Source organism: Haemaphysalis longicornis, unplaced genomic scaffold (assembly GCF_048455015.1).
Source record: "Haemaphysalis longicornis isolate Haplotype H1 unplaced genomic scaffold, Haemaphysalis longicornis Haplotype H1 scaffold_1, whole genome shotgun sequence".
In the NCBI taxonomy this organism is placed as follows: Eukaryota; Metazoa; Arthropoda; class Arachnida; order Ixodida; family Ixodidae; genus Haemaphysalis; species Haemaphysalis longicornis.
Genome location: NW_027526203.1, coordinates 371,611,853 through 371,623,377, shown reverse-complemented (window position 1 = coordinate 371,623,377; position 11,525 = coordinate 371,611,853). Strand labels below are relative to the sequence as shown.

Below are 11,525 nucleotides of genomic sequence, written 5' to 3'. Positions count from 1 at the left end.
CAGTGGTGAACTTTTTCCTGTTTTGATTGTTTACTTGCAACGAAGTGACCCTTTTCTTTTTTTTGGAGCATCTTATAATATTGCACTGTTGCTGACAATGTTTTTGAAATTTAGTGCCTCTGTATTACTCATCAAGGGTCCGGGTACAGTCGCCGACTTTTGGACCCTTGTCTGTAGTGTTTTTACTTATGTATAACGCACTTCAGTAAACTTCTTCTCCAAACTCCCTGGAACCTAAGTGTAGCCCAGCGGATGAAATCCCTAATTAGAATCTTTTGAAAAGGCGACAACCATCTCCAAAAAATAGTGAAATTAAATTGCGACATAAAAAAAAAACTATGTATGGAGTGAGCTCCCGCATGATACTAAAGGATGAAGCAAAGCTCCTCATTTTCAGACACACCCCCCCTCCCCTCGCTTTTTGTTTTCAGTGTATACGCTTTCGCTGTTCAGGGCCTCGCGTTAACTAAAACATATCCTTCCCAGCATAACCTGAAAGCAACACAACGCCCGAGCACAATCGACCCTATCAGGCGCGGGAGGTAGGTTCACTGGGCACGGGCAAAAGCACAAAATTTCGAGCCACATTGAAGTTACAGGTTCACTATAATAAATTGCAGAGCTTTCGTTGAAACAGTTGCTCTCGAATATCGAGAGATTTTTATTCGCAAAAATTGTGCAGTAGAAACACACATGCTACAACAACTTTGTACATGAGGATACAGAATAGTTGTGCATGAAGACACAATATCGCAATGCAACACATATATACACTAAGGACGAAAACAATAACGCTACTTCCTAAAATGCGAGGCAAATGCGCCCTGAGACTCGTCCTCGTCAGCATCACAGTACGCATATACATAAATTGTTAAGGCACTAAGATGCGGACGCGCGCATTACCAGCAACCAAGTCGCATGAGCATCGCACTCGTTTTCCTACTCAATTGGATCTAAACGCGAACCAATTTATTACAAATTCCCCTGAATTTATCAAAACAGCCGTGGCATTTGGATAAAATAGCCCATGTCAAGAGTTGCGGAACTTCAACGCGTCCGCTTCCTAGAAGCAATGCTCGGGCAGCAGCATGGCAGCAGCAAGGCTTTATAAATATGCGAAGGTCGCCTGAAATATGGGTAGCAGCGGATACATCGCGTTCTGTAGAAATGCAGTGAAATAAAAACAAGGCTGTGTCAGATTACGTGCGTTCGCTTTTTGTTAGGTTCATCCTTGCGGCAAAATTTAACAATTTCAAATTGATCTAATAGCGTATACGTAAGGCCGAAAACGTAGATTGGCTAGGCCTTTCAGTCATACGCAACAGAGAGGGAACAATGTCGTGGTGAGGACACATTTGCACCACTGGACCCGCTTCTGCCGGACAGTCACAACAGAAGACGACATAATCACTGAAAACCCACAATTACATGCATAGAATCGTGTAGCTTGAAATAAAATGCAATGCCCCTGCAATCTCACATATAAACAGCGTTGAGCGTTTCTGAATTTTCTATTCATTTAGAACGAGTTGGCTTTCTATGGCAAATAGCTGGAAAATCTTTTTGGGCGATGCTTCCTCAAGTAAACACTCTTTCTGACATCTTAAGCCATTCAGAATTTTGATGGGAAGCGGTAAATAATTTCTGATATGCAACTGCACGCTAGCTGCGCTAAATGTGCGGAATGAAGCAATTTCATTTAGAACTTTAGGCACTCTTAAAGAGGCCATGAAGACAAAATACAAGTTTGTCCCGATAACAATTACACCAATTTCAGTTTTTTTTTTTTGTTAAAGAAACGCCTTTGTTAAAGAAATTGAACAAAATTCTACTTTGTCTTCATGGCCCCTTTAAAGAGTCACTGAAGTGAATTTGCGAAATCTTATTTGTGACCGCAATGTGCACATTAATACATGCAATCCATATTGTGACCGTTCAGCGGGAGCGTCAGTTCGTATGGATGGAGTTCGCATGTATCGCATGTAATCGGCGGCAAAAGAGAAAACGCCACGCACTGTTTGCGGCGGCCGTCGCTCCAACTACCGTAATGGCGTCACAATGGTTTGCATGAAGGGACAATGAAGGGAATTGTAGACTGCTACACTATGTAGATACCTTACCACATTATATACTAGAATGCGTAAGTCATGTTCCGACTTTTTCGGCCCATTTACGCGTATTTTAACGAAGAAAGTGCGATAGTAACAGCTGTTTCCCCTGTTACCTCATACAAGGTGATTTAATATCAAGATGAGGGCTTTTATGGCATGAAAACACATTGCAGACCTGTGTGCCGTCATTGTGGTGGTTGCCGTGGCGGCCCCAGTGAACGGCGCATGGGGTTTTCTCTGCTGCCGTCCATTATAGCTAAACTATGGCTTTAAACCCCTGCTCATAATAGCTAAATAATGGATTGCATGGGCTAAACGCCACAATGCAGCCTGAATTAATTAATTTCAGTATCCCTTTTGGAGGCGCCACGATACATGTGCGGTAAGCAGCTCTTACAGGCTCTCGTAAGAGTCATTCGACAAAGCGGGACAAGAGTCTTGGTCAAAGAATTTCGTTACATCCGGAAAAATGGGATCTAGCGTGTGGTTCTCAAAAAACGAAAATTCAGTTAGGTCAGCGGAATCCTCCTGGTCATGGCACAAATACCAGTCAAATGTTTCGCCGCATTTTTCCAGCGACGTAAGAGGCCTGTATGGAGCCTCGCTGCCCAGCTGAGTCTTTACAAGGAAATCGTTCAAGGGTTCGTCCCATCGCCCAGGCGAGCTTTCTGCGGGCTGTTGCGGAGTTGCAGGCTCCTGCTGGTCCGTTATGTCAGAGTCCACGTCCGACGTGTCGTCCGAACACGCGGGCGATCGCGGCGAGTCAGGAACGTGCTGGTCGCCTCGCTGCTTCTTCAGCAGGTAATCTGGGTTAGAAACAGAAACGAAAGTGAGGCCTCGATGCTCAAGTTAACAGTCTCCGAAACGCAGACAGCATCAGTAAGGACTGTTCTGTGTATTTTACTGGCCTGTACGGCAGCAGGGCTGACACCTCGACAGCCTGCAGTCCGAGTAATCGTGATAAAGAAACGGACGTCATCATCAGACGCCCAAAGGAGCGCTGTACGTTGCTCGGTCGGCTTGAAAGTATCATGGTGAAAAAATGGATACTTGTGCCAGCAAGTACTGTCAGCTCGCAAATGCAAACATGCGCGCGCGCACACGCACACACACGCACGCACACATGCACATGCACACACGTGCGCGCACGCACACACACGATCGCGTGGTTCCGCTCCGTATTATACATTGTCACTCGCGGTGCAACAATTAATCACACATATTTCACTCCTTGTTTTAAATGATTAGGGCGTAAAAACGTTTAGTGCGTAGAGCCGGGGAGATCTGTCTTGACAATGAAGGGAAAGCTATGGAAACGAAGCGTGCTGCCTACGTACAGGTGCCGTTAAAAGTACTTGGGACACGGTATCGTAAATTTACAGGAATTCCTTGTTCCGGAAACTGCCTGGCTGCATTGGTGTGCGTCTAAAGGAGTCCTCCTTAATAGAAAAAGTTTCCTGTATAACGGTAATGGCTGTCCCTTAAGTAAGACAAATAAAAGCCTTGTTCCTAGTACTTATGACAGTACCTGTATGTCTGAGCATGGTCGAAACTTTATTCTCCGTAGACACAGGTCCAGTATAAAAGTTACGTTGATTCCACAGAAAGTTTGCGATCTAACCGTAGTTTTTTTGTTACCGGGCCTTATACGCCTCGATATCCACATTAACCACAACCACAGTCCTGACCTTAAAAACTGACCTGGCGTGTGACTGTGATTTGGGGCTCCCAATAATGATTGTTCTTCAAGACAAACTATTTTAGATCACTGCACACCCCCAATGTGCGTTAGCACTGAGGCAGTATCACTTAGCAACCCTTTCAGTAGCAGCTCGCATATTACACACAGCACTCGTGAAATTACAATATAGACGGGGTTGGCACGTAAGCATCTCGACAGTAGAAGAAACCAACCTAGGTCTTCCTTCGGGAACACTCGATACTGGAAGCCCTTCGGTGGTGCCTCGTTCTCCCACGTCTTTCGCGGGCCGAACTTCATCTTGTTGAGCGCCGCGCGGAACCGCTGCTTGGCATCCATGGGTTTGCAGTCCTTCAATCCGCGGGTTTTAAAACGGTGCCATTCCTGGAAGACGAGATAGGTACACGCACATGTGAACCGATGTGACCAAAAGGTGTGCGAACAATCTGTGGAAACAGTGCTGGATTAAAGAAGGGTGGCAAAGGAGGCGGCAGCCCAGGGCCTCGTCTCCCAGGGCAAGATAAAGGGGCCCATTTATTGCAACTTGCCTAATATACGGAACCACAGATAATAAAACGTTGAGCGACACGTATGAAGTGAGTGCCTATTTATTGTAACTTGCCTAATGTATAGAACCACAGATAATGGAACTCTGAGTGACATGTATGAAGTGAGAGAACCAGAGCGAGGACACCCGGTCAACGTAACTTTGTTTAGGCCATCAGCCACCGATTAGGTCCACTGGCTCGGCCTAGCGCCAATGTCGCTTGACCAACCCTAAGAAAGCAGCGGGGAGTCGCGGCTTTACAGCCGAAGCTTCGTTGCGACCCCTTGTATCCCAACCCGAGAGTTCAGGTTCCAAAAAGCGGCGCGCGTCTTGTGCCGTCTGTTTGTTTGTTTCAAACGCTGAGGGGATCGCCCGTTGTCGGAGCGCTCATTAAAGGAAATACTGTATGGGTTAAGACACAGCACGCGGGCATGGGAATGACGCTCGTTTCGTGTGTCTCTGCAGCTCTGTACACGTCGGAATGGTTTGTCACAAAAACGGGAGTCCGAACACGCAGCCAGCCGAGAAGACACATAAACGGGACGAAGCTAAGCAAGCAAGATTTGTAGCGGTACTCGGCTGCTGCTTTTAAGTGCCCGTATAATTCCGCTTCAGCATGTGTTTCGTCAGTTGTCGCCATGGGACAGTATATGAACGTAGGGAGCACACGTATTCCCCTTGTGGCTCTCAATTACGTAGCGGTCCACAGCAGAACTGCCGACTTGGTCGGCACATTCTGCGTACTTCGTTCCAGCGGGTTCTTTCTTTTTGAGCATCTGTTTTCTGCGTTACCACCACCCGCTGCAACGCGTTGAGCACACAGAAGGAACACCGTTCGCCAGGCTGGACCCACGACCACTGCAGAAACCGCCGCTCGGCGAAAGCGTTCAAGACGCAGCGGGTGGTCACGGAAGCGTTCGGTGACACCCGACTCCATCGGGCAGTCAGCCACTGTGAGTGGTGCGCTTCAGACGCGTTGACGGTGCTTCTGACGGCTGTTATAAGATTCGAGATGCCCACAGCAGAGGGGGCGGGTCAGTTGAGCCTGAGAGAGGCGGTTCGCAAGAGGAACACAGCAGAGACGAATCCCGGACGATAGGCAATGGCAGTGGATTGCCAGAGCCCAGGCGCCGGGCACCAGTTGCATGGCGCGAATAGACGCCGAGCTCATTCTTGGAAACAACTGAAGACAGCGACGGCGATGTTGTTTATTGACAAGCCATTCGTTTTAAAGCGGTCATGAAGACAAGACGCAAGTTTTGGTTCATTCGAAAGATTGCCGCGTTAGAATAACACTGACACAACGTTTAACCCAAACTTCACTCAAATAAGCCGTATAATTAGGAAAATAGAGACTAGGCATGCGACATCCTAGCTACTTTTCCGCACTGAAATCATGATGTATCATGGGCAGCTCATTGCGATTGGCTGAGGCCGGCAAAATCCAACGCAAATTGAAAAGGAATTATCAGCTTGCAGAACGAGCTATTTGGGTGTAAATTCAGTGCACATTATTTTTATAGCAGTAAGAATGGTGGGGCGAATAATGAAAGTTACGAATGAACACGTGAACATAGAAGCACCGGTGCGCACGGCGCGCAATATATGGCCGCCGAAGCTGCACAGTCGTCGGGCGCGTTGGGCTTGTCTGACACGACACTAGCCGACTGGCATAAGCGACATCGCCACTTTCGTGACCCTGTTTGTCGAGCATACCCAATTTGTCATGAAGAATTACTATCGACCATAACAAAAGTAAGCCAGGTACAAATCCGGTCAGAAACGGAGCAACTGCGGACAGCGGTCCTCGAGCGGTATTGCCCCACTGTCTATCAAGGCAGACAGTAAACAAGGTGACAGCTTAGACGCTTCCCCGATTGCAGTAGCTTCAATCAACATACACATTCCCTGAATACGTCATAGCTGATGCCACAAAACCGACGATCTAGCGGGAGAAATAAAATTTTGGCTTGTTAAATATCTCGGTGTATAAAGCATCGTTTGCTGCCGGACAAGCGTTGGGGGCATTATAAAACTCTTTCGAACAAAGTAAACTCAGCATTTTGTCTTCATGACCACTCCAAGAGCCAGATCCCTTTGACGGCGTGAGCTCGTACCCTGAGCCGCACTCCCGACACGTTGGCGCCAGGCCTCGCGAACACCAGGACTTACGTGAGGGAAGGCACGGCCTGAAAGTGATTGGTCCAAGCAGACCAACGGACACTATGGGAAAAACGGGTGCACAGAAGGTGATTGGTGCAACTGGAACCGGCCTGGACATCTTGAATTCGACCAATCGGACTGTCCGGCTCAGGGAAAACTTGTTACGATTGGACAGGTCAGTATTGCTTCCTTGTGTTGGGAAGTGTTTAAAACATCATTTACATAGTATGTAAAGTCACCAGAAGACACATTAAGTCTACTGTAATCAGATGACTTAAGAGCTGTCGTCTCGTTAAGGTGCCAATTTTATAGAAGCAACGAGTTCATCTTGGCCTAGAGTTGGCGCACCATCCAACTCTCACTTCACCAGCCGGGTGAACGAAAGGAAAGAGAATAGATGTCCTGTCGCAAGCACCAAGGGGGTGCGTCTACACGAAAGGCAAAGCTCGAAACAGAAGAGCGTGAAAAGAAGCTGCCAAAGATGACGAAATATCTGCTGAGTTCGGCTTTCGCGAAGTCGTGTGGTTGCTCCAGTGCAACTTCGTTTCAAAATCCTGGTAGTACCATGAGTGCATCTGTGGAGTACTTATCGACACCATCACATCGATTTCCTGGTGAGTAGCAAGACTTAACTCCTCTTAGTGCTCCGTATTCTGAGCAAAGGACAGCAACCCGACACATTTCTATCTGTGAGCAACTGACCTCAACCAAGCCCTGTTCTGTTCCTAAGCAAGCAACACGGATGCCACTCGATGCTACTCCTGCCATGTATCTCCAAGTGTACGTTCCGCCTAGCCCACTTTCTGCTGCCTTCGATCAACAAGCGCCAAACATCGCCGAACCGAACATCACTCTGATAACGAGCCCCAGCAAATGACGCTCAAAGGGCCCACTGACCTGCGTGGTAATTCGTCTCCGGATCACCTCCTCTCCTACAAAGCGTGCCTCGAGAGGACAGATCAGCTGGCTTCTTGCGGTAACAAACTACTGAACCCACAGCAGCCAAAGCTAAGCCCCGATATTCTCCTAACAGACCCAGCTAAATGGCCGGACATTATTACTGACAACTTTCGGGGCGAATACATTGAAAGAGGGCCGTTGTATTTTTAAAATCGGGCAGAAGGTTTTTCATCGTCCGAAAGATAATACAAAGCCCAGAAACGCTATATGTCACCTCATGTTTTCGCACGAGAGGTTGCAAATGGGGACACATGCGAGCGACCCTGTTAATGTATTCGACGTCAAAAGGCTCTCTTTACTGTTTCCTGTGCAAACTGTTTTCGAGCAACTCGAATTTTTTCACCACGTGCAGATTTTATTACTGGAAAAGAGGAGAAGAAGAGGTTCGCGCACACAAAAACAGTGTAGAACACCAGAAAGCGTGGCAGCAAGGCTAGCCAGCTCTCAGTTGAGCAGCACAATTGACAAGGAACTGGTTAAGCATCTCGCCACTCAGACCGCTTACTGGACAGAGGTGATGAAGCGCGTAGTCGTAGTGATTAAGCTTCTAGCTGAGCGCAGCCTTAAGTTTAAGGGCAGCGAGGAGGTTTTTGGTTCTCGGAGAAATGGCAATAATATGAGAGTGTTTGAAGCCATCGCCCAGTTTGATCCTTTCTTGAGGGAGTACATCAAACGTTATGGGAGGAAGGGGAAATGTCATCCATCATACTTGTCAAAAACTATTTGTGATCAATTTGTCGAGCTTATGGCAAAGGCTGGCGAGGATGGTCTTCCTGACGAATGGAAAAGGGCAAAATACTTCTTCATCGTTTGATGAAGTCTCACTCACGTTGATCAGCTGTAAGTTGTTTTATGATACTGTTTAAATGCGAAAGCGCATGAACACTTTCTAGGATTTGTTCCAAATGAATCCCATAGTGTCACCTTTTTGATACCGTGAAGTACCTACTGCCAAACTAACAGCATTTCAATTGACAACTGTCGGGGGAAGCGTTTGGCAACACGCCAGTAGATGTTTCACAGAGAGAGAGAGAGAGAGAGAAAGAGAGAGAGAGAGAGAGAGAGAGAGAGAGAGAGAGAGAGAGAGAGAGAGAGAGAGAGAGAGAGAGAGAGAGAGAGAGAGAGAGAGAGAGAGAGAGAGAGAGAGAGAGAGAGAGAGAGAGAGAGGTTATTTTGGGTAAAAAAAGAGGGCGAAGGGAGATGCCAAAGGGGGGGGGGCTACTAGCGCATTAGGCCAAGGCGCCCCTTTTTGCAGACCCCAAGTCGTGTAATATACAACCGAAACGAATAACGGCTGGTCAAATGCGAGTTGCACATTATTAGTTGTATGCGTGTGCCGTGCGCCGACCTCCATGGGAACCTCCATTGGTTTTTTGCATGTCGATATAAAATGGACCGTACACGTGGCACACCATGGAGAGCTACGGATTAATTTCAAGCACCGGGAGTTTTCTTTTTAACATGTACCGAAACCGAGCAAACATCGGCGTCTTTTGTTCTTTATCTGTTTGTGTCACCTCCATCAGAAAAAAAAAAAGTGGAGGAGCCATTGTTGAATTTTTAAGAATTCCTGAGCATCTGACTCCTCTGCCTCGCGAACTTGAGGCTTCATCCGATGAGCACGCCTAGCTCCGGCTTTTGAAGTCCGCAACTCAGCGTTTCTCCCACGTTCTAACCGTCTCAGTGGAAACGTTCGCTCGCTGCAGCAGTAGCATTGGCTGCCTGCCGCTCCTTTTGTTGTTCACCATGCAGTGTTGACATTTCGTTGCCGTTGTTCCCTCTCCATCCTCTTTTACCGGCTTCACTGGCTGCACACTACATATCCCAACGCGAACACGCGCTGACGGGAGTCACGTAACCCTGCGAGGAGGAGGAGGAATCAACTTTTACTGAGCCCAAGAAATCGGTGGTGCGCGCTGGCACCAGACGGGGTGGTTCCCTAGTTACGGGACCCATATGTTCCCAGCAGCTCCTGGCCCCTGTCTGTCAGTGCGAGCTGAGTCGGCAGGGCGGGGCTGGTCAACAAGGTCTCCCATCGCTCAAGGGGTTGGGGATTGGGGGTGTTGTGGGGAAGGGAAGGAGGGGGGGTCTTGAGTTCTGTACACTCTGTCAAGATGTGTGGCAGGGTGCCCCTCTCTCTTTTGCAAAACGGACAGAGCGTATCGTGTTCCGCAGGGTACATGAGGTTCATCAGTACGGGATGCGCAAGCGATCCCGCCTGCGCTCGACGCAGGATCGTCTGTTGCTGCCTAGTCAGTTTGGGGTGCGGTTCTGGCAGTCTGCGCCTCTCCTCTCGGTACATCCGGGTAATGTCCCGAAAGCTGGTAACCGGGTGCGGTAGCTCTTCCGGCTCGTTCTCGGCCCGGATTGACATTTCTCGGGCATGGTAGTCGGCGATGGTGTTGCCTGCTACCCGCGAGTGAGCCGGGACCCACACGAGCTCTATGGCTCTTCCCGGTGGCTTGCACTTGGACAGAATGGCTCGGGCCGCGGAAGAGATTACCCCCCTGCGGAAGCTTCCGTACGCTGTCATTGAGTCGGTGACCACGGTGTGCACGCATGGCTGTGCGAGTGCCAGGGCCACGGCCACTTCCTCGGCAACTGCGGGGTCTGTTGTCTTCAGGGACGCGCTGACGATCAGCCGGTCTCTGGACGTAACTACCGCCGCTGCACGATCGCTGTGTTTTCGGAGCGAGGCGTCCGCGTAGAGGACCCTGGGGTTCTCTTCCAGCTTCCGGGCCATTGCTTTTGCCCGCGCGGTGCGCCTCTCGTCGTCCTTGCCTGGCGTCATGTTCCGGGGAAGGGGGCGAGACGGCGTGCGATGGGAGCATTGGTAGAGGCAGGTGGAGAGCCGCTTCGACTTGACGTCCCCTAGCAACGTTGTCAGCGGTGAGAAGGCAGCGCTACCGTATACCCCCGTGCTCGTTCATTCTCTCTTGTTCAGTTGCTCCTCTGTCCACGAATCAAAGGTAAAATTTTTTGCCGACATGCCCCACCTATTGCTGACGCAATAAGAACAGCCAACGCGAACATGAATAGAATCTGCGTTCTCACGCCTATAGCAGCACAACTCTTCAGCCCAGGGGCAGATACAACAGTGACCCCTGATTTAGAAGGGATCGTTTCAATTTGCAAGAAAATGACAGTGACATCGACCATTTCACAGCTGAAGACAACGTATAGAGTTTACTCAATATAAAGTTCACTCCTTATAAAAAAACAGTTGCGTCGTGAGTTTCACACACGATGATCTTGTCTATCGTTGACAACCAGCGTAGTGGTTTCTGCCACATTTTTTGCCCCCCTGATGGACACGAAAAACTGTTTTAACTTATTAACACTTTTCGAAACGATGGTGAATCTATATTCCGCATCCATGACGCGTTCCTTGCAGCTAAAAACTTACCACGCAATAGTGCACCATTGTCCCCAATTTAATTGTGCTTCTGTAATTATGCTTTCTGCTTACGAAACCATGCGGGATGCGTTAGATATCGTTACTGATACTCACTAGTTTTTTTTTCTTCTAACATCTGCGCTAATACCAACACACCATTAAAAGCTGGGCTGGATTCCGCTAAATGCATTTAAAATAATAAGGTAGAGTGCAAGCTATTTCGTGAAGAGAATTAAGCAAGTGCTCCATGACCAACACGATGTGGAAAGGCAGGCGGGGGATGGCCACAAAAAGAAACTGACCTCCCGTTGTACATCCTTCTTATTTTACAATTCTATGTGTCCTGCAATTCTCACCTACCAAGTTTGAACGAGAACCATCAATTCTAAGAGAATTGGGTAAGGACATTAAAACTTAGGGTGAAAACACTTGGCTGAATTAGTTTTTGTTTTTGTAATTACAGTTATTTTATGAGCAGAAATGCATTGAAATAAGTTACCGAAAAGTGGGATCTTACATGAGGGAAAAATGCCATGACAAGAATAAAATTGCGCGTTTCAAACTGTTATATGCAAGGATGCCAAGTCAATGTTCTAGCCTCGCTCGTGTCCGATAGCTGTCAGCACGGTACATACGCAGAACACAGGG

At 48.2% G+C, this 11,525-nt stretch overlaps 1 protein-coding gene across 3 annotated transcripts in view; it reads right to left on the bottom strand.

The window, feature by feature from the left end:
• Positions 1 to 623: 623 nt before the first annotated feature.
• The window catches only part of LOC144155086 (uncharacterized), a 39,921-nt gene continuing 29,019 nt past the window's right edge, over positions 624 to 11,525 (bottom strand). For all 3 annotated transcript variants that reach the window (XM_077686332.1, XM_077686330.1, XM_077686331.1), the window contains 2 exons: positions 4,026 to 4,194; positions 624 to 2,917 (listed from right to left, as the gene is read on the bottom strand). In XM_077686332.1, the coding sequence (XP_077542458.1) occupies positions 2,505 to 2,917; positions 4,026 to 4,194 (582 nt within the window). In that variant the 3' untranslated portion in view covers positions 624 to 2,504. The remainder of the gene's footprint in view (positions 2,918 to 4,025; positions 4,195 to 11,525) is intronic.